Genomic DNA, 23,068 nt, shown 5'->3' with positions numbered 1-23,068 from the left:
AATGGTGGTAGTTGTGGCTTATACGCCATCCCAGTAGTTTCTTGCAGCACTAGCAAAGCTGCAGTGACTTCACAGGCGGCATTCCGATGCTGCGGAGTGAGTATAAAATACTCATAAAATAGGCACATGGGATAGCATGCTTTAAAGTGCGCATGCTCCAAACGCTATTTCATATACACCCTTAACAAACACTCTAGTTATGCACGCAATTTCCCGAGTTTAGTGTGCACCACTCTTGCGTAGGTTCAAACATTGTTTCCAAAATGGTGGCTTCCTTCGAAGCAGGACTCCTAGCCTTGGACTGAATTCGCCGCTGTTACTGCTGTTTTCAGTAGTTCACTGACCATAAATGGGACACACTGCTTTCGCTTCATCTCATCTTGCCTACGACAAAACATAAAAGCAACAAAGTCGTTTTATTTTTTATTTAGAGTGACGATTCTGCCGCTTCCAATCCTAAAAGGAGCGTTGGTTTGTTGACAAAACTAGTTCCTGCTAGAAAAAAAACATGGCACCACTGGCCTGAGCTTATCATTGCGTCTCCGTTTGTATATGCTCAACTAAAAATACTGATAGGACAAATAGTGTAATATCCCCCTAAATGCAGCGTTTAGCACACATAAGCATGTGTATGCTTATGGCATAGAGAAAGAGTCGATTTAGGCTCTCTTCTAATCATATCTGCATGTGCCGTTAGCAGATGAAGCGTTGCAGAGGACCACTAACATGCTCATGATTGGCTGAGAGGTCTCTACCTTCCACAGTGCTTCAAGGAACTATGAGATGGAGTACAGGTGAACAACTCTTCTAGCACCAGCACTTACTTGTTGAAGTGGTGGTTGTCCACCTTGATTTTGGTGAAAGCCTTGAAATCATCCGGCATGAGCATAACTGGGACATTGACATGAGTGAGGCCATTGATCTGTGGAAATAAAAAAATATGAGAAAAGGCTGTTAGCGATGGATACGCAACTGAAGAAACACAGCCCTTGTTCAACAGCACAAGACAGAAGCCAGTTCCTCCTCAGGTTAAACATTTAATATGTTATAAAAAAGAAGGTCCTGTCCAAGAGTTCTGAAAAGAGCAGTTTAATGCTGTCATGATCACAAAGGTCACAAGCCTGTGCTAACTGCTACCCAGACTGCCTTCATCTGTGGTGCTATAAAAAAACAGGAGACTCAGTCGATTACATTGTTTAGCCTTGCACATATGAAGCCAGGAAGTTTGCTAATGTTAACAGCTAAAGGTGTGAAATTAGACAGAATCCCAGATGGTTTTAGACTAAGTCTTGACAGCAGAATCTGACGGTTTTGTCCTCCTTTAACCTTCACGTAAGGATGAGTGAGAACAGTACCCTGTTTGCAACAGGGGAGGGATTTTTAAACAACTATGGGAGGGGGCGATCCTATGTGCACAATGCATTTTTCTTTTTAAATCTTAGTTGCACAAAAGAAAAAGTGCTGAGTAGAATTCCTATAACAGAAAATTTCTCTCACAGAGCAGAAGAAGCAGTTGCCTCCCACCCCTCTTTACAATAAATCTGCTCGTGGTCTCCTACAAGTGCATTTCTGAATGTAAACACCAGCCTGACATCTAAATGGAATGATTATACTGAAATACTTCAACATACCAAACAATGCTGTGATGCTTTTTTTTTCACATTCCGTACCTCAGCCGATGCAGTAAAGAAAGCTTGTGCAGTTAAAGTGATGTGCAAAGACCGCTTTAGACATAACATGGAGATGGAAATACCGAGAGTTCCACTGGAAATACACTTAAGCACAAAAAAAAGCTAAGAAAACGCAAAAAAAAAAACCACCAGTACAAGACATGGTAAAGGTTTCCCTTTGTGCAAAGCATGCTTTTATCAGCTGTATGTGGTATCCCAGTGTGCATGACGACGAGCGCACAAGCATGTTTACAGCTAGCCCCACATGCCCTACCCAGAAAGAAGGAAAGAAAGAAAGAAGTGAAGGAAAGAAAGGAAAAGAAAGAGAAAAGGAAAAGAAAGAAAGAAAGAAAGAAAGAAAGAAAGAAAGAAAGAAAGAAAGAAAGAAAGAAAGAAAGAAAGAAAGAAAGAAAGAAAGAAAGAAAGAAGGAAAGAAAGGAGTGCTTTTCTTTTGCTCGCCAAACGGAAAGCGAAACTGATTGCCGGCCGAACTTCGCAAAAAGCGGGGAAGCATGCCGAGGCGCAACTTTCACTTTCAGGCCACCGTTCAGCACAGCCGATGCGTCTTTTTCACAAAATGTGGCACCTTCTGGGAAGTGGCGAAAATTCGTCTGCTACCGGTTGAAAACAAACGTACGGGAGAGAAGGACGCGATCTGATTCTATGGAGCCAGCTAGGAATGCGATGTGCTTGACAGCTTCTGCCACCTGTCGCATGTGCCTGTAATTAACACGAACTGTGTATGCGCAGTAAGAGCTAGCGGTTTTATTTTCAACCAGTGGAGCTGGAGGAGCGTGCATGCGCATTGCGCAGAGCGGCCTTGTGAAAAAGGTGGATTCTCGCAAAGGGACGAATCTCATGCATCGTTCTTTCCGTTGACGAACTAATGCGCAAAAAAAGCTCAAATGACTCCCGAAAAAAAAAAAAAACGGTTTCTCTCTGGTTACATCGACATCAGAAATGGATCATTTGCAAAACCCTTAAGTACGTTTTCCTGGACGGCAAACAATTTGACTGTGGCACCGCCCTTCCTTGAGGCATGAAGGGGCTCTGAAAGAAACTTCGTAAACGAACCCACCCATTCATTCATTAGTTCGCGGGCTGGGAGGGCATCGCTTTCTTGACGTTTTTACAGAGTGTCCATCATGGGCCAGCTGCGGAGGCCGGTATACACAACACAATGCTATAGTGTACTAGAATTCTTTCGTGCGCCACGCCGAGTGGCGCCACCGTCGTGTTCACAACGCCCCATCGCATGCGGCCGGTGTGAAAATTGATACCCTGTGCTTTTAGAGCACTGATGCAAACACAGATTACTAATCGGGTTCATTCAGCATGCAACAAGTTCCTGGAAGCAGAGCGACAAGTCGAGCGCCTAAATCAGCGATAACCGCGGCCTATACGCGCATCAGAAAGACTGGAAAATACAGTGAAATACGACTCGAACGAACATCCCAAGAACGAACCTTCTGATTAACGAAGTCTTGAGAAATCCCCCGCCTAAAAACACCACTGTATCGAATGCAAAAGAGTTTGTTGAATAAAGTTGAGCAAAACGAAACTTTCAGTATAGCTAACATTTCGGTAAGCACTAAAGCACTGTTTCCTGGTCAGAATGCAGCATAATTTTGGGGGAATGTTCAGAAATTTTCGTCCATGAAATTGCGGACACTGCAATTCCGAAACCACGCAAGCAGCGAATTGAATTGCGAACTTTGACAGCGCCATTTTCGTTTCCGAAGTAGCGAGATGCCAAACAAGGTAAATTGTGCCATATCTAGCCCGGCTATGTAGTTCTCTATAGTGCACTTGTTTTATTGCATAGTTAGGTGGTTACGTTAGTTGCAGTCATAGCTTCACCCAGGGAGCACTCGCCTCACGAAGAGCCAGTCAACATAGCAGACGATAACTGGGGTAGCTAGTTGAAGGTGACAAGACATGTTTAGTTCGTCCAAGATGAAAACCAGCCAACGGACGAAGTGCGCGCTCCTGGCGGTTTCCAAGGCATCACCGATACAACGCCGGCGCGCTAATCAACACTCAGAACTGCGCACGAAAAAACAGTGGCATGACGTGAAGAGGCCGGCAGGACACCAGAAATGCAACGACTGAGCCACGTTAGAGGTCGACTCGAAGCTCAAACCTTCCAAGCCGTGATGGACCCCACACGCGCGTAAGCAAGGCAGTCCGGCATCCAAGCGCACTGCATCTAAAGAAAAAGGCTGTCTACGCGATAACGTTTCTTGTACGGCTCGAAGATATCACATTGCTATCATTAATCTTTCTTTGACAATTTTACATTTGGATGTTTACCCCAACTTGCAGTGAAAACATTCCAGTAGAACAAAAATGTCCAGCCACGACGTGGAAGAATTTCGATAAGTGGCGTACCAAAGCTCATTTGTACATAGTGTATACTGCCTCACTATCCCTATCTTTTCTTTCTATCGCACACCTTTTCATTCGGTTATTTTTTTTAAATAAAACGCCACTAACTAACCAAAGCTTAAAATCGCGCACAACGGTCCGCTTTTAATGAGCGCAGCAGCGGGTCACGAGCGCTGCTCGTCCTATGCGAAGCGGCAGATGCGGATGGTTCCTCCTCTTCACTGGCTCCTGCCAAGTGATGGCAGGGCAGTGACGTCAAGTCAATCCGAGCCAAAGTCATCAAAGTTTTTTTTTTTTTGGCAACATTGGTTGCCTAAGAGGCACACAGAAATGCAAAAAAACAAGACTGCCTCAGCCGTCAAGAGCACAAAAAGAGAACAGAACCAAGATGAAACGGTTATATTACAAAGCTCCAGTTCGGGCCGGCTCCAAATTACTCCCGTCCAAACCCGTAACGTCGTCGCGAAACGCGGCACAGACAACGCCGGTGTCCGCAAGACGAAGGACTTGACGACCAGCGCGCCAAAAAACTTCCCACAAAGAGCTGCGTGCGCGAAGAAGCGGCGATCATAAACCGTGCCCATGCACGTCGTCGCGGAACATGACGTGAACTGCGCTCGCGCGCGTGATGCCACATTCGTAAACACTGCCCGATGGATGGGGAGCCCGACCTTCGCGACGGCGACGCGACCCCTTCCCCGCTGCTTAGTTCTTTTTATGGAAGCTGGGCGTCAGCAACCTGTTCGCTCTGCGTCAAAACGACGCAAGCGCGTACAAGGTGGGAATAAGAAGCCCCTGCAAGTGGAGGAGGCCAGGGAAAGAGAGCCGAGGAAAGGAGGAAATAAAAAAAAAAACGAAGGCAGGGGAGGAGGAGGGGCGGAAGGCACCGAACGGACGACTTTTCCGTGTAACGGCCAACGGGCGAGGGGTCGCGCAAACGAGAACTTTATTCGCGCGCGCCGTCTCTTCATTCGTTCGCGCTTTTTCAGGATCGTCAAGGGTGGACACTCCGGTGCGAACGGGGAAGAAATGTCCGTGCGCACAGACGTCATTCGCAGTGAGCCTAAGATGAAACCAAATACAACGCTTGCGGCGTACATTTATATATCTATTTGCGGCAGACATCACCGGAGGGAGCTTAAAGGTGCACTGAAGAGGATTCTGAGCATGTCTTTTTGCCGCGGGAACTCGATCCACACGTTCCTAGCATTCTTAGAAACAGTGACTTATTGCCAATTAAAACGAAATAACGTCCGGCTCCCGCCTTTTTTTTTTGAATTCTGCCTCGTACGGTGGGCGGAGTCGACCAACGCGTGGAGCGCCTTTCACCCAGTCCCGTGGAGGCTTTGCTTTCGCTTTATTTTGTTTTTTAGGTTTCCCATGAATAAATAGTTTCATTCGCAGATAATATAGCCGCAAAATAAGCCCGCAGAAATAAAAATCGGCGCGGACTATTTCCTACTACGGACTACTACGTATTCCTCCGCCGATGGCAGAGCGGCAAGCCGCCACGGGACTGGGTGAAAGGCACTCCACGCGTTGGTCGACTCCGCCCATCGTACGAGGCAGAATTAAAAAAAAAAGGCGGGAGCTGGACGTTAATTCGATTTAATTAGGAAAATCGGCCACACAGGGCAATAAATCGAAGTTTCTAAGAAAGCTCGGAACGTGTAGATCGAGTTCCCGCGGCAAAAAGACGAGTTCAGATTCCTCTTCAGTGCACCTTTAAGTATGCTGCTTACATGTCACAATACAACCCCTGGGCGCGCACGAGCGCTCTTGATGTAAGTTTTCTTTTTTATACATTTACTTCTGTAGCTGGTGTATTTACTCCGGTAGCTGGTGGCACGTGCATTGCGTGCGCATGCCCCGTTATTACGTCAACGAGGACGCGTGCTATATTTAACACGGTAATATACCTGTATACACGTACACGCGTAAAACCTTTGCGCGTGCAATTTAGCTCGCAAAACGCTAACATAAGCAGCCTCCCGCGCGGACTTACGTCAACGTTCATTAGGGCGCGTGAACGTTAATTGGACGCACGACTAAAATAACCCGCAAGGGCAGGAAAGAGCGCAGAAACACGTGGAATTTATCGGGCTTTCCGACATCAAACTCAAATAAAAAACAAAACAGTGAAAACAAACAACTACAGAGACGGAAAAAATGACCCCCTTTACGAACAGGCAAAGTCGCCGATCCTCGAGAGGATTGAAGGAATGAAAACGGATTATGAGGATTATGGCTTCCCGGATTAAAAGTTTCCCGGCGTGAAAAGAAAAATGGCAGAGGGGAAGGGTAGAGGGGGGGGGGGGGGGGGTGAGAGAGTTTAAAAGGGACTTAACGACGCTTGGGGCAACACCGGCTTAGGCAGGGAGAAATGCGCATTTATATGCGCGCGCACTCCACACGTGCAATTAACGCACTGCTGTAGACTGCGCACACGTACTACGTTCCCAAGATATGCGGGACACCTAAAAGTTCACTATCCCCCCTTTAACTCTCTCTCTCTTTCTCTACTCTTTGCGTCACTTTTCTGCAGCGTGCACTCTAAATAGACAGGGGTAAAAAGGGAGTAAAGCTATCCTCTTGCGCACTCCCTTTTATAAAAGGGTCTGAGATCCCCGACCGGTGATAGTGGGGGAGACATCCTGGGGTATCGTTGTTTCAGCCAGCGTATTCGCTTCGGCGGACGCGGTTGTTGCAACGCGCGTCTGTTCTTTCATTCTTTACTCTCACATCTCGTAACTCTCCTCTATCTGCACGTGGCAGCGGTGGTGGCTCGGCTCGAGCCAGTCGGCAGGCCCATGCACTTTCCTTTTCATCCTTCTCTCAGTCGCAACAACAACGACAGGTGGTCGAAATTATCGTAGTGGAGGTGCCGGAGACCTCCACTACGGCACCTCTCTCTCTATTTCTTCTTTCACTCCTACCTTCCTCCCTTCCCTTACGGCACGGTTCAGGTGACCGCCGAGATATGTGAGACAGATACTGCGCCATTTCCTTTCCTCAAAAACCAATTTACCTGCGCAAGAGAACAGCTTGCTCCTCGTTTACTCCCATATAGGCGTATTCGTGTTTACAGTGTACAGTACACGCACACTGTATGAGGGTGAAAGCGCGGAACATGTTGAAAAATGCTATTTACGCGAATCAAAACAATTAATCGTCACTGCATGCCGCCCGCGTGCAGCGCCATGTAATACTCGGCAATCGCAGCGCAATACGACTGAAACTGCACGGCATTAGTCCTGCTCCTCTTAAAGCCAACCGGGAAAAAATTTTGAAAAAAAAAAATAGATGCATGCGTAAGTGCATACGAATTGCCACTGCTGTTACCATTCGTACTCCGTGCACGAACGCAGAAATAATACAGCAGGGAAGAAAAACCCGAAGACGGACGGGTGCGCAACCGAAGGCTTTCTGGAAACAAACGCGCGCACTGTTTCTTCACGCGACTTTGCCATTCCTGCGTGCATGTCTGGCTTCCAAATTCTAGGCAGCCACTCGGTCGTTGCGTCAATGGGTATTAATACGCATTCCACGAGCCGAGCTTTACTTTTTTTTTTTTTTCAGCCCGAAAGTCCGTAACGCACAGTGCATGCATGACGCAATTACGGCGCCGAAGTAGCAAGAAATCGCGGCGGAATGACACTTACAGCGTGGGACGGAAAACAACGCGAATGTAGTAACAATAAAGAAAAAAAAACACGCGAAGTAAATAAACATATTCGGCACCTCCCGCGTTGTCGATGAGGAAACTCAGGCAGCTGGTGCAATAAGCTGTACAAACGGCAGAGGAGACTTATCGGAGAAACGAAAAGTTACTAGTATAACGTTAGAAACATAAAAAATTACCGACGATTACGTTACTTCCTAATGCGAAATTTGAGCGCAGCAAATAAGCTGTTTCACCTTTTCGATAGATTGAGGCAAAGAAATCGAGCAACACATGTATGCGCTATCACAGAATTTTTTTTTTTTCATTTTTCACACGTATTCGCAATTTCGGCTCGGGCGGTGCACATATACAGATCCGCCGCCACCGATCTGGCTCTCTGATTGCCACCGCACAGGGGTTGCATTGGAGGAGGAGCGAAGAAAGGAATTAAGTTCGAGCCGGCGCCTTGACACCCGGAGACTCGCAGGAAGAGAGGGGAGGGGGGCGGCGTGTACACCCAGCGGCAAACGATGGGGGCAGAAGCGCGCGCAGCAAGCGGACAACACGATAAAGGGAGGAGGGAAGAGATAGCAGCGACTGACTGATGCCGCTGACGCCGATAGCGCTGGGGGGATGAAAGGGGGGCGGAGCTGGTTACGAGGCCGACGACGACGCGAAACCCAGGAACGGACGCCAAAGAGCTGCGCTCTAAAAAGAAAACGTTTTCCACGTAGAAAAAAAAAAAAAACGGAAAGGGATCGGTGTGGCAAATGGGAAGAAAGGATGTTTCTTCAGCAGGGCGACGTTCCCACCACACCACTTGTCGCGCCTAAAATGATAATGAACGACAGGCGAGTGCACGGGTTGGCGGTTATTACCCGCCAATCCGTGCGTGACCTTTGTGACAGCGACGACGACCGTTCGTTTGACGTCACTGCGAGGATCAGTTCACGCCAAGTCGACACACCGCCACAATGCCTGAAGACTGCTGACGGAGGCGATCAGCATTATTCTCCGACCATGTGGCTCTACAACCGTGCACTTCAATCAGCACCTGTACCTGTGTCACCTCTGGGCGACACCGTAAACGAGGGCTTAACTAAACCGGGACTGTAAGCGTTTCATGATCGATCACCGAGCGCGGAGAGATGAGGCTGCACGCTTCTAGCGCATATATGAGAAAGAGGGGGAGACAATGAAGTCTTCGAGTCTCCTTTGTTCAGGTGCACGGAGCAACGGACGTTCAGCCATTGCACATGCCTCGCAAGTGATCTCGCAACCGCCTTAGAAGTTCCAACTGCATCTCTCAAAACTGGTCTGGTCTAGTCTATGGGGTTTTAACGTCCCAAAGCGACTAAAGCTATGAGAGACGCCGTAGTGGAGGGCGCCGGAAATTTCGACCACCTGGGGTTCTTCAACGTGCACTGACATCGCACAGTACACGGGCCTCTAGAATTTCTCCTCCAAAGAAATTCAACCGCCGCGGCCGGGATCGAACCCGCGTCTTTCGGGTCAGCAGCCGAGCGCCATAACCACTGAGCCACCGCGGCGGCGCATCTCTCAAAACTTTAACCCCCGTCACTTCTACACAGCGAAATGATCGCGTTCTGGACGTCGAGATCTGCGGCACCAATCAAGCGCATTTATGAAATTACCCCATACCTCCCTCCTCTCCCTAAACTCCTCCAATTACCGTGCAGCTCTGAATGCACTGCCTTTGCATCTTCTAATCTGAAATCCGATAAATCATCCTCCAGCAGTAACCATGGTCCCCCCCACCCCCTTTGACGTTTATTTAGCTATGACGCACCACTGCCTCAAGCGGCTGCTCCACCCGAGGACGACAAACAAGCGCGCCGCGCGCTTTGACGAAAAGCGCGGGGAAGCTTTTTCCCGCCTGCGCACCGTCGGCCGCCAGGTGCACGGGCGCAGGGTTTCCTCTGACGCAGGCAGAGACCTCGACGCCCGGGCACACCAGGGCTGGACGGAATTGCCGCGGCCGCACCACCAACTCTTCCGTCACGGTACGCGCGCACGCTCCCCCCTCGTCATCCATCCAGCGTTTGCCGGGGCCAAAAGAGCGGTCGGATGACACACGAGTCCCCCCCAAACGCCACCGATCATGCCGCTCTGAACGCGCAAGAAGTTCTGCGCCTCACTGGCGTTGCCACAATTCGTCCAACGAAGGTCGCATGCGGGATGCCGTTCATACACCCCCGCTCAATTCTGAGGACACGCAGAATTCTCCGAAATGCTATAGCAGAAGGTTTCACGGGTCAACACCGGCCACACCCAGACGTCTCCACGGCGTTCCCGGAAGCCAGCGCGACGGAGTACGCAACACTTAGTAGTTTATGGAAAAGAGGGGTTTCGCGCTCGTAACGGCTTTGCCTCATCCGCGGGCTCCGAGCGGCAGACTTGGGGAGAATAGCGGTATATGGACTAGGCGATGTTAGCACGTGTCCAGGCGAAACAACTACTTCCATGAGCGCTTCCGCAGAGCAACAATAGATTCAGGGGAAGTTTAACGCAGTCGGCTCTTACTAAACCGGTGAAAGATCGCCGAGGAAGCTTGACGGTTCCGAGCTGGTCATTTCCACTAACGTGAGGAGCGAACTGCGAACAGGCAGAGACTCAAGCGGTTATTGCGAACTACTTTTATTTCGTCACCCACGCTTTCTGTAAGGCAAAAAGCGAAATAAACATTTCCAAAGTTTCCAAAAGACTGGCGACAAAAGCTATACAAACTTTCGGATCCAAAAACAACATTCGGCCATCAAAGGAGATAAATATAATCATGCAAGTGTGCCGAAGATATTTCAGGGAACGCGCCAGCGGAACCCACAGAGTGGGCCGTCAACGAAGATTCGTTTGTGCAATGCGCGTGTCATTTGAACCACGAATGACCTTCAACCATAGCAGTTTACGCTGTCTTCGTCGAAAATATCTCTTAACTCCGCAGTTGGCCTGCGCAGTCTTCGGGCACTGATGTGATATTTCGACGTCGTATAGCTAACTTTCAGGGACGCATTACTACAGAGCAGAGTGCCCCAATTAAAGCACGACACGGAAAATGTTAGGCCCAGCCGCCAAGTGGGCAGGATATTTTTGACAAATGAATGTGCGTCCAGGAACGCAGAGTCATAGCGTGGCGCAAGTCCCACACTTTTCCACGTTTCGTGGGGGTGTGCGGACAAGCTTAAACTTTTGAAGATTACACACACGTCTTACGAGCACTGGGAGGCTCAGATGACTAGCATATCCTTGGAAGATCAGCTAAAGCTCATCTACCAGGTTCATGCAGCAGCTCGGGCTACTGGAGTTCTGGAATGAGGATCCCACCCATCTGATCGTCAAGCAACTCTCAAGACCAGTTTCTCAACAAAGTTTATTCTCTCTATCTCGCACCAATAGGTACATATTTTGCAAGTTCAATGCTGGCAGCCGACGGAGTGAATCCCGACTGATTCCTTATAAATTATGAGCGTCGTATGTGCGCGCGGAGACCGCCGCCAGATTCCCCGACTAGCCGTAGTCAATGCGGAACTAACTCCGTTCGAAACAGCTCGGGACGTGTTCGATTGCAGAATGCGTATCCGCACATCCGGTAACTTCAAAAGGGAAGAGGCCCCGCCCAGACCAAACCAAGCGACATCGTTTTCTTTCTACATGTATCATAGTCTTCCGTGATTGCCCCTTGCAGGCAAACGTCAGTTATGACATTTCCTTCCTAGCAAAGGGGTATCGAGAGTAGAGCTCTCTAAAGAGAGCACAGATTTGGAAACCGCCGACACGCTTCTCCGCGTCCCGGAGCGGTTTATGGAAACAAGGGCCGCGGGATGAGCCCCAAAACACACACACACACACGCACGCACACACACGCGCGCGAGAGAGAGAGAGAGAGAGAGAAAAAAAAGAGAGAGAAGAAATTAGGTCAAGGATAAAACTGGCAGTCACACAGTTTCATAGCGGTAGTAAAGTTCCTATATTGCTGCAAACCACAAGGAAAACGCTATCGTTATTTCATTATCGCAAGAATAACTAAATCCCCCCCCCCCCCCCCCCCCCGTTCTTTCTTTCCTGCGATTACCGTGCCGCTCAGAATGAATCGCTGTAGCAATCTGCAGAAAAAGAGCAAAGAACTCTAAATTTGCAGCAAGGGCGCCGCCAGCTCTATACTCTGGTCAGGCTAATAACGGAAAGCAGCGGCTAAGTAAGGACTGCAAGATTCCACCTCGATAAAAACCGCTTACATTCGTCGGGTGAAATGAACCGTAAGCCCTCTCCGCTCACTCGACTTGCCCGTTACTCGCGCGGACGCAACCACAAGTTGGCCAGCAACTCCGACCTCGGGGGGATGGCTGCTGCCTGCCTCCGCTCATTGCGTAAGACCTCGGCAAACATCCCATGTGCTTCAGCGAGCGCCCTGCGGGTCAGCCAGCTATAGGGCGGAAAGCCAAGAGGGCAACGCGCAACACACACGGTCAAGTTACCAGCTGTTTAAGCGAATAGCGAGCACAGTAAACGGCTGTCGCAACGCAATAAGCCCGCGATGGAGACACAGCGAGGGACATGGAGAAGCAAAGGACAAACGGCGGCGCAAGATGAAGAATACGAGCGCAATATTTTTTCTCCCGGCGAAGCGAGCCGTTATCCCATATAGCACAAAGTGTCCCCGACAGCCGGGCAGCTCTCCGATCCCCTTGCGCGGCGTATATATTGAAAGCGGAAGAAAAGAAGAAAAAAAAAAGCGCTAGATTCGCTGGCACGACGCCAGGGGAGCTGCCGGCGCGAAGTCCCCCGTCGCTGTCCCATATATCATCCCCTCTGTCGGGCACACGTCGGCCAAGCCAAGCTCCATCGTCGTTTAAAAAGTGCGCGAGCCGAGGGAAGACAAAAAAAAAACAATAATGAAAGCAATAAAGAAAGAAGAAACGCAGGACGACGGAGAAGACGGTCCACGGGCCCAGGAGAGACTAGCTCAGATAGCGTCACCACCGGAAAAGCCAAGAAAGAAGAAACGGGTGCAGAAGACTCGAAGCAGAACGAAAAAGCTTCCCGCTAGAACAACGGGGCGACGAAACAAACCCGGGAGAGCGATATGCGGTATTAAGGGGTGGGGCCGAAAGCTCGGCCTACGTGAGAACGCCCGGTGGTGGGCTCGCTCGGTCAAGGTTTCGTCCTGGGGCTTCTGCTGCCCCATCCTCCTTCGCCACCGCCCAAGTTGGGGATGACACGCTCATGACACGCCAGATGACTGATGCGGACGGAGCCCGTAAGCGGTCCCCCGCAGCGATGGCGGTTTGGGGCGTGGTGCCCGCCGGCCGCTTCCAGGTTTCAAGGTCCGATCGCGATCGCACGCCACTACCTGTCGGCGAAAACGTCCATTTAAATACAGGCCGAGCGATATACGAGCAGCGGTGTCTGAACGTGTGTGATAAATGGCGCGGAAACGGCCAGCCACAACCAGCTGCGACGACGACGAAGGATTAAAAAAAAAGGGGGCCGAAGTGTGTTCAAGCTGCCAACGCGACAGCAGACGACGCCCTCTTTGAACAGATTTTGTCGGGAGACTGCGGTACAGGAAACCTACACGTGTCAGGAAAGAGTAATCAAAGCAGCGTGTGCCAAAAGTAGTGCGCCGTACATTCAATTATTGGTAATCTGCAAGTGTGTTGGGTTTTATGGCGCTGAAGCCGCAAATGCCATCATGCGTCACACTTCGTTAAAGATTATCTCGTGTTAAAAGAGAAGCGCTTCCTAACTGATATACTTCCCTGCTTCAGGGACAAACAGATATGCGTGCCAAATCTGCAATACCGTTTTCTCCTAAGAGCACCATAGGGTGAAAATGAATGTGCTGGCCGTAAAATAGGGTGAAATGTACTTTTTTTTCTTTTGAAGTTTTGCACATGTACGAACTAGGAAGCGAAGATGCGAGATGGGTAGGGTTAACTTGAACTGCATTCGCCATACCATCGCACCTCTACAGGGTCGGCTGAGCGCACAAAAACGCTGACCTGTTTTACACTCTTTCTGGGATTATTTAAATTACATGCAATACCAGACAGTAGCCGTTGGCATTAGGTCGTACTGCTATAATTATCCATTGACTGTAAATTGAGAGAGGTTTCTCGCAAGGAACGGGAAAAGCGCCGCAAGAGATCCGCGACGCACGGGCGCTGCCCGGCATGGATGGCTGCGTACTTGATGCCCTCAACTTTCGCCCTCGCTACGTGTCTACTGATTCTAGTTGTGCAGCCAATGCGCCCCGCTCTAAGCCGCGGAGCCCTGATGTAGAAGATATGTGAGCCTGAACCTGTAGCCCTGAACTTTGTAAACCTGAACTTTGTAAACCTGAACTTTGTAAACCTGAACTTTGTAAACCTGAACTTTGTAAACCTGAACTTTGTAGCCCCTGAACTTTGTAGCCCCTGAACTTTGTAGCCCCTGAACTTTGTAGCCCCTGAACTTTGTAGCCCCTGAACTTTGTAGCCCCTGAACTTTGTAGCCCCTGAACTTTGTAGCCCCTGAACTTTGTAGCCCCTGAACTTTGTAGCCCCTGAACTTTGTAGCCCCTGGACTTTGTAGCCCCTGAACTTTGTAGCCCCTGAACTTTGTAGCCCCTGAACTTTGTAGCCCCTGAACTTTGTAGCCGTCGATACGGACTCCTCGATACGGACTCCTCGATACGGACTCCTCGATACGGACTCCTCGATACGGACTCCTCGATACGGACTCCTCGATACGGACTCCTCGATACGGACTCCTCGATACGGACTCCTCGATACGGACTCCTCGATACGGAGTCTATAGTACACGAAGCATGCCTATTGCTGGCCTAGTTGGTAGACACTGTCACGCAGACATGACAGAACTAACGAATGAGAGTGCGCTCACCCAGCAGCAGAGCTGTTTCTATGCTGCGTTTCTGGGCCCTTGCATCATCGTCGTCTCGTCTTCATCCCTTCGTTCAAGAGCAAAACACAACATCGGGCATAGCACTGTCATACACGCGACGCTTTTTGTCAAGAAGTGCGAGCTTTAAGAATTTTTTTTGGCGCACTGCTCGTAGCTGCGCAACGACTGCCCTTCGGTGTATTGCTGGCGAACTGGATTTTGCAAGCCTTCAACCTAAGCATGCGTTTGTGCTTTGAACATTGCTCTACACGTTCTCCGACAAGAAAGCTCTGTCGTCTCTCCGTTGCGGCGGTAGGACTTCCTCGCAGAATACATTTGCATGCCGCTACCACCCTCTTCTTTCCAGTCCCCTTCACCCAAAGCCTCCTCGGGCGCATGTTCCCGCCGGGAGGCAAGCACACCACAGAAATAGCGCGCCCCTTTGTGCTCTCTCTCCAGTCTGCACGTGCCGAAAAGAAGAGGCGCGCGCGGACTGAGAGACGCAAAACGCGACGGAAAAGCACGACTCGCGTCCCATTTCGGACCACGAGGAGTGTGGGTCTCGCGGCCGGACGCATTCAGCGTCGCCAAGCCGCTCGACTCCGCTGACGACGCGACGCATGACGCGAGCGCGCGCCACCGACTCATGTTTCGCGCCCGCGACTTCCCGGCGCGGTGGCCTTGGGACAACCGGCGACTACTACACACGAGGCAGCTCAGAACGCGCGCGAAAGACGGAGTCGCACTTGGCGAGTCTCCCGCCGGAGCGCTGACGAAGAAGGCCCACGCGCGGCAACATGGTCGCGGAATGCCCGAGAAAGTGAATCGCGCGAGCCTGAGGGGTGCGCAGTGCAAGGGGCGCACATGCAGCAGCTGGCGGGCGTATTCCGTCACATTTTTTATTTCTTATTAATGCGAAAGTATTGTACGGCTCATTGGCAACGAGCAGGCGTTGGCCAGCAGCAGTGGTCCCAAAAATCCCAGATGGCGTCACCGTGGCATCAAAGAGACAATTTCTTCCGAAGGTGCGGGAAATGACAGGGCTTTGACTGCGAGGCGAGCGCGCAACCCATGGGCCACAAAACAGCGCAGGTCCTTGGCGAACAGAAGTGGACCTAGTACATGCGTTGACTATTGCATGGTAATGAGTAGGTGTGTCATTAGAAAGGAAGTGAAAAATTTAAAATTAAATAAAATTTAAAACAATGCTTTTGGATTCAGAGCACGTAAGTACGCTTAAGTGCCCTACGTAATTTTTTTTTTTTCAAAATGAACGCGCACATTAAGAAGCCTTGATTGGAGTAATGGATTACCCTAAGTCCTTGTGAACGAAAGCTAATGTAAGGTTTGGTTTGATGGGGTTTAACGTCCCAAAGCGACTAAGGCTATGAGAGACGCCGTAGTGGAGGGCTCCGGAAATTTCGACCACCTGGGGTTCTTTAACGTGCACTGACATCGCACAGTACACGGGCCTCTAGAATTTCTCCTCCAAAGAAATTCAACCGCCGCGGCCAGGATCGAACCCGCGTCTTTCGGGTCAGCAGCCGAGCACCATAACCACTGAGCCACCGTGGCGGCCGCTAATGTAAGGGTTATTTTTAGAGAGCCTACAGAGTGCGCAGACATTGGCACTAATTGAATAGCGTGACGAAGGCTAACGCTGTGCTGTCGACACTGTGAGCGGATGACAGCGAGGTGTTAACGCAGCATGTGATTACGAGGTTGCATCAGCACTCGGAAGGTGCCAACATGGAGACCACCCACATATCAGTCGCAATAGACTGTAATGTACAACAAGGGGGCGACAATAGTGGAAAGAAAACCCATTTAATCTCCGCAGATGACGATTTGGTTTTAATTACGCAAGGGACACACACACACACACACGCACGCACGCACACACACACGCACACGCACGCACGCGCACGCGCACGCGCGCGCACACACACACACACACACACACACACACACACGCGCGCGCGCGCGCGCACACGCACCTCAAAGCAGTGCGTCGACGGCAGCAATTAAAAAAAACGGCAACGAGACTCCCGCTTAATTCTCTGGCGACGCCTTACATCCCGTCAAATCACGATGACGCCGATGTTGCAGCGCGACACATCATCGTCCGCAGCGGTAATCCGATCAGCGCCGCCACTGTCCGCCGGGCACACAACCCAGTGCCGATTTGTTCACTGGACCGTGCGCGCACGCGCACGCGCGCAAGCGATTAGCGGCCGCGATTAATGTGGACGGCTCCAGGAGAAGCGCTCGGGGCTCCGACAGCGTGCAAGCTCGGCTCCCAGCGCATTAATACCCGACGACTATATCACTGCGTCGCGCCGAGAGCACTAATCTGCGTGGTATACGGTGCCGAACAGAAAGGTCCCCACAGCATAGTGTAACAGAACGTGTTAAGCGAAGCTCTCGTGTAACCAGCGCTATTATCGCAGCAACTCATTTCGCAACTCATCGCGCATCTACACCACGTGCGCCAGGCGAAAGGAGGGGATGAAGACAGACGACACGTAATATGGCCTCATTGCGAAACTGAAGATGGACTCCGAGATATAAAGGAGAGCTGGACGCGCAGAGAGGGAGGCGCTTCAATATGCTCGCCCACTGGACGTAGTAGCTTCAATTTCCGGTCGAGGCAGCCGGAAGCCAGCAACGCGCAAACGCTCGTGCCCTAATCCAAAGCGGCACGCGAAGATGCTCGCATAAAGGCCGCTCCAAGCGAACCGACGGATAAGCCTCCCGCATTGCGACGCAGCCCGCCAAACTACACCGTAACGAGACCTGTCTCATTCGCTGGATTTCGAAAGTATGTTCAGCGCCAGCCAGACCCGCCGCGTGGCGAATAAGCATGCCTTTCGTCGTTTGGGCTGCAAAAAGACACGGGACCCCGTGATATCGCAACGCCATATCCGCGTTATGATGACGACCAGATCGATGGGTGCCTCCTCCTACTGACACGGAAAGGCACCGCTGCTAGGTGCAGAAGTCATGCAGTTTTATCGCTTAATCAAGGAATTTCTCAATAACGTCCACATCAAGCACACGTGGCGAGCCGTGTGTGCGTGCGGGTGTGCGTGTCTCATCAAACGCAACCCTAAAGCTGCTTACAGTGGTGGTACAGTGGTGGTACGTACGGCCGTGAAGAATAGAGGCGTTCGGTAGTCGGCGAAGAAAAGGGGCGGGAGAGGAGGAAAGCAGCAGCAGACAATGTAGTCGTATAACCATCTTGGCAAGGAGAAAAGCAGCAAGAGTAAAAAGAAAACATGCAGCCTTGCTGGCTTTCTCCATCACGGACAAAAAAAAAAAAAACGCACACATGCCACTACCTTACAATGAAGCGCTCTTACTCCCTTTACGTTTCTTTTCCAGTTATAACCTGACGACGTTCAATAAAGCGACGACACACACGCAACCCCAGTGTCTTCACCTTAAGGCGCAAAGAGCGAGAGGGAAAGAGGGGGGAGAAGGAAGGGGAACAGAAAAGCGCGCGCTTAGTCTCGCAAGAAGCGAAAAACGGGACAGGGGGGCAGGTGGAGAACTGAGGGCGAAAAAACGCTTCCGCCCGGACAAATGAAGACGTGCCGGCTCAGCGTAACTCTGCTCGACGTGAACAAAATATCGGGCGGCGGAGGAAACTTTCAAGAACGGAGTAAGGGGGGGGGGGACACAAAACGGAGGTAGCATATAAGCAAGAAATGAAATAACCATAAAAAGAGAAGGGGTGGGGAAGCAGACGGCAGGAAAAGAGAAAGAAATTCAATCAAGACGCGTCGATTTAAACGCCGCGGGGAGTGTAAGGAAAGAAGAGAAGATGAAGAGAAGAGAGTGAAAGAGGCGGGCGGGCAGGCCGGACGGTCGTTGGTGGCGCCTTTACGAAGACTAATGGTGTCCGCCTCGGCCGCATGCACGGGTGCTGTGTGCACAGGTATAGAGAGAGTGCGGCACGCGTGTACGCGACTGCCCCGCGGTCAGCTGTGGTGGAGGAGCGCCAGTGGGGGGCGGTTTCCCCGTGCACATCAGCCACTGAGGCAAACATATCGGTAACGCGATGCACGAATCTGCTCTGCGTCCGCCACACAGTACGCCAAAGATACGCGCTCAATTGAACTGCACAGAAGGAAAGAAAAACTTTGCTAGGACGGTAGCAAGTCTCGAAAGACCCAAAAAAAGGGACAGATGAGGTCCACCTCGGTTCGACGACCCGGAGAGGGCTGCGGGGAAGTGCGAAGAAGTCGACCCTACTCCGTGCCGGCGATTACCCCGCAGTCGCGCACGCCTGCAGCACGACCGACGGACCCGCGCAGCCAGGAACGGCGACGAAAACGAGAGCGACGGAACGGTGCGGCTTTCCGACAGAGGTGGACCACGGCGTGAGCCACGGAGCGCGTGGGCGGAAAGCGAAACGAAAGCAAAGAACGAAAAGGAAAGCATCAGCGAGGCACCGCTGCATTCCGTCCCCGACGAATTCCCTGCAGCGGCGCGGATGTTAGATTATAGATAGGCCCGTCCGACACGGAGCGTCAGCCGGGAAACGTTTGGGGACTGCGACGCAGTGCACATGCGCGTGATATTTATTAACGCGAAAGGATTTTATGGCTCAGGAGGCGGAAAATCCGGCGTTGCCGTTGTCAGCGCCGGACGATCCGAAAAACCCCACGTGACCTGATGACGTCATTGGCAGTGCCTACATCATCAGGCAAGAAAGAAACCTTCACCGTCTGCCAGTGCATATGCAACTGTACTTCAACTCGCCCCGCATGTGCACACGCGCTATACTTGCTTTCGCCGTCTCCAGTGCCACATTCACATTACACCAGCGCGATGCGAAGCAGGGCGCTCCGTCAGCACAGTGTCGAGAGGTTTGGTTTATGGGGATTTAACGTCCCAAAGCGGCTCAGGCTATGGGGGACGCCGTAGTGGACTGCTCTGGAAACGCTAACAGCGCTAACCAGATCAAGCGAGCACGCGATGAACCATGGCGTCGGACTACTCGCTACTCTCGCGTAACTCAACGGCCTCTTCCGATGGAAAAGAGAAAAAATTGTATTTCCCGTGCGTCGCTCGTTTCTACCCCTCCCCTCCCAGGCGCACGCCACCAACGAGCTGTACTGTAGAGCGGGCAGTTAGATTTGTCGGAGTTGTTTCCTTTGTGCCGGAGCCAGCTCTCCGAGGATAGAAGTAGGGCGCAAGTTTTGAGGAGGGCCGCGTACAGCATTGGATATTACAGTGGGATACAACTCAAGAACGAAGTGGCAGCTGATGCCCTTCAAAGGAGGTGCTCCAGCCAATAGCGCCGACCGATTTCCACGACGCCGGGGTTAATGCGATTAAGCGGTGGTTATTCCCCATTCATCCGCCACCCCCTGCGACTTCCCGCTAGCCGGCCCAAGGGGATCAGTCAAGGGAGAGAATTGGTCGACGCCATTGGTTGGAGGGGCTCCTTTGAGGGGCATCTCCGCTTCGTTCATGAGTTGTACCCGACTATAGTGACCTCATGGTCATCGATGACACGGTCGATTCAGCAACTTTTGACAAAGGTGGATTTCCTGGCGGCCGCGACATACCGCTCGAGACACTCCGCAGTGCCGATCGACCGGACCGCCAGCGGTACACCACGCTGCACGCAACTAACCCGGCGAACCGAGCTCGGCGAGCCGTGGTCCGCGAACCGGGGCCGCGGCGGCGCGCACGTCCGCATCTCGATGGGGTCCCTCCTATGCGGCGAGCGCCAAGCATCACGTTTGGACGGGCACCGAGCGCAGAGAAAGATAGCGGGCGTGCCAGCGCCAAAACGAGATAGAACCCTTCCCCCCCCCCCCCCCCCCCCCCCCCCACTCTCGTGGTCGGCTGGACGAGGCAGCGTCTGCACAACACCACTCAAACCAACGGCAGCAAAGGAACGTGAATGATATATAGCGTTTTTGTTTCTTACTTTTTTCTCTTAGCGCTGCTGTTCATCTCGGTCCGGTTCTTGTATTTTAGCCTCACACACAGCGCGTTACAGGTGCCTGACACAGGCGGAGGTCCTTTCTTTTTCTTCTCTCTCTCTCTCACGAATTGTGCTCCGTTTTCGAGACAAGACAACATAAATAGGGCGACTACTTCCAATTCCGCCCACTGTCGTATACGTGACTCCGCTGCGCGCTCTCCAACTATAGCACTCCGCTCAGCATCTGCACCATGCCTATGCGCGTCGTTCGTTGTCGTCTACCCCCATCAGACAATTTCGCGCACTTTGGAGGAGGGCGTAAGCCTTTGCAGCCCTTAATTTTCCTAGCTCTTTTTTTTTACTTTACTGTCCTGTCGGGGATAATACGGACAGACCCCATTAGACAACGAAGGCCTAACATTTCTGAGTATTCGGTGGAGTGTGCATCGAACAGAGTTATAAATGGCACGACACGCACGAAGAAAGCCGCGCGTCGCCGATCGGCAACAGAATCTCTTGGAAAAAAATGGCTTGGCTTAGCTTATGGTTACGCCTAGGATGCGAAGCATACCGCCGGCGGAGGCTGCGCGTCCGCAAGCGAGCGCACGAGTTGAGCCCCAGCTTTCACAGCTGTTGTGACGTCATATCACGTGGTGCGCCGATGTAGGTCAAGTGGTAGCTACGCGGCCGCGCGCGGCGCAGCAAGGAAGAGCTCGGTTGTGCGGCTAGTATGCTTCGCATAAAAGAACGCACAGACGAGCAAACAACGCTGAGCGCGCGATTTCCACTTGAGAGACATTGGCCGATGGCTTTTATCACACCAGTGGAACGCCTTCCAACTCTTCTGTACTGTGCAGAAAGAGGCCATTCTTTCGTGACGTCTTTCATCACGGAGAGGAAGTCTTTTTTTTTTTTTTCATGGCTACACAAACTCAGCCCAATCCAAACAGCAAAACGTCGCCAAACAAAACCACGTCCCTTCTGTAACACGAACCTGACAAACAAGTTCTAGGCAAAAGGTCGGATTCCGTGCTGCTTCCCGCAACTTCGTTGGAATAACTCAAGTCCATCGGGACATCCCAGGCCACAAGGGAAGAGTTCCTTAACTCGGCACAGGATATTATTGCACGCGAGCGTATTACAAAAGACTACAGTGCCCTACACTGCTGCTCGCCATTCAGCACGACGCACAATCAACCATCATGGCACGGCTAACACGTCCGCGCCTTCATTTCCTGCGGCCTACCACAGAGAGAAAAAAAAAACGAGAAAGTGTACGGAGACGAGTGCGCAACGCTTACGCACTACACCTCCTCTGCACGCAATCCACCAGACTCATCCTGTATGGCAAACACACACACATGCGCCCCAGTAGCACCGGCGTCGCCACGAAGGACGGTTCGTTGCGAGCAGGCGTGGACGCAAGAAGCTCACGCTGTTGGCGCCTCTACCCCTTGCTTTCAAATAAAGAAACCCAGTTTTCCGACTTGCTCAGTTATGTGAACCATCCCTTGAGAGAAGTTTCCAGAAAGCTGGATTTTCCCGCTTTCAATTTACTTTGTTCGGTAAAGATGTTCTTCACTGTTGTGCACGTAAACTGCCGCCCACAAACTTATCACGAACGCTACAAGGATAGTAGCTTGGGCTGACATCAGCGCCGCGACCAAACTGCTCGCAGGGTCCGCGACCAAACTGTTCGGTGTGTTTGCGGTGGCTGGCGACATCTGCTGCCTCGCTGCCGCCCTACAGGTCTCAGGCCAAGCGGTGAACGCTCCGCGGCGCTGAATGTCAATCCAAGCCACACGCTGAGCACTCGTGTTAAATCTGCTGGCGGCGGTACAGGTCTCTCAGCAACGAATTTGCACAAAAAGTATTTTTTTTTGTTATTTCTCCACTAAAGCTGGATATTACTTCTCGGTAATATACACAAAAACGAAAATTGCTCGGAGAACAAAGAAAAATAAGCTTATCGCAAATAGCTGTGAACTGACCATTACTTGAATGCTCAAACTGATTCCTTCCATATTGGAGCGACCTGGACGTGCAATACTGTCACGTAATCGTGACGCCAGCTCAGCAGTCACGAAGACAGCGAAAAGGGCTTCTAAAAGAAAGTGGTCATTGGGGCAGACCTGCGCCTCCCCCCCCCCCCCCCCCCCCCAAAAAAAAAAACAATGACCCGGCGGCGTCGTAGCAACAAGCGTAATCGGCAGTAGTACTAACTGAACGCCCGCCGCTCTCGGCCGAGCTTAATCTAGAGCCGACAACGAATTTTCGAGATAAGCCGTCAAAAGTGGCCAAACAGCATTGAACAACGTATAATCGGTTCCGCTTGGATGCGATCATTCGAGGTAAATCTGGTAGCATCTTGCGTCACGAAAAAAAGCGATAAAGTCGTAATGCCGGCGGCATTGAGCATGGACAAATAAACATTACAAAGCTTCGCGGCAATGTTATGCTTCACCCCAAGTTTCTGGTTTTGCAGTACATTTCTGTCGCCAC

At 51.3% G+C, this 23,068-nt stretch overlaps 1 protein-coding gene and 1 non-coding gene across 5 annotated transcripts in view; one reads left to right on the top strand and one right to left on the bottom strand.

The window, feature by feature from the left end:
* Positions 1 to 23,068, bottom strand: part of PIP4K (phosphatidylinositol 5-phosphate 4-kinase) — a 100,230-nt gene that overhangs the window by 28,258 nt on the left and 48,904 nt on the right. For all 4 annotated transcript variants that reach the window (XM_089545838.1, XM_089545841.1, XM_089545840.1 and 1 more), the window contains exon 2: positions 825 to 922. In XM_089545838.1, coding sequence (XP_089401964.1) covers positions 825 to 922 — 98 coding nt within the window. The remainder of the gene's footprint in view (positions 1 to 824; positions 923 to 23,068) is intronic.
* On the top strand, positions 14,009 to 14,088 carry LOC149343329 (small nucleolar RNA SNORD36). Its single transcript, XR_016283331.1, has one exon. It is a non-coding gene; the product is annotated as a small nucleolar RNA SNORD36 (small nucleolar RNA).

This window comes from Amblyomma mixtum, chromosome 5, assembly GCF_055824585.1.
Source record: "Amblyomma mixtum isolate Tamu chromosome 5, ASM5582458v1, whole genome shotgun sequence".
NCBI classification, from domain to species: domain Eukaryota; kingdom Metazoa; phylum Arthropoda; class Arachnida; order Ixodida; family Ixodidae; genus Amblyomma; species Amblyomma mixtum.
Note: the sequence above shows the minus strand (reverse complement) of the source record. Positions and strands in the feature narration are given on the sequence as shown.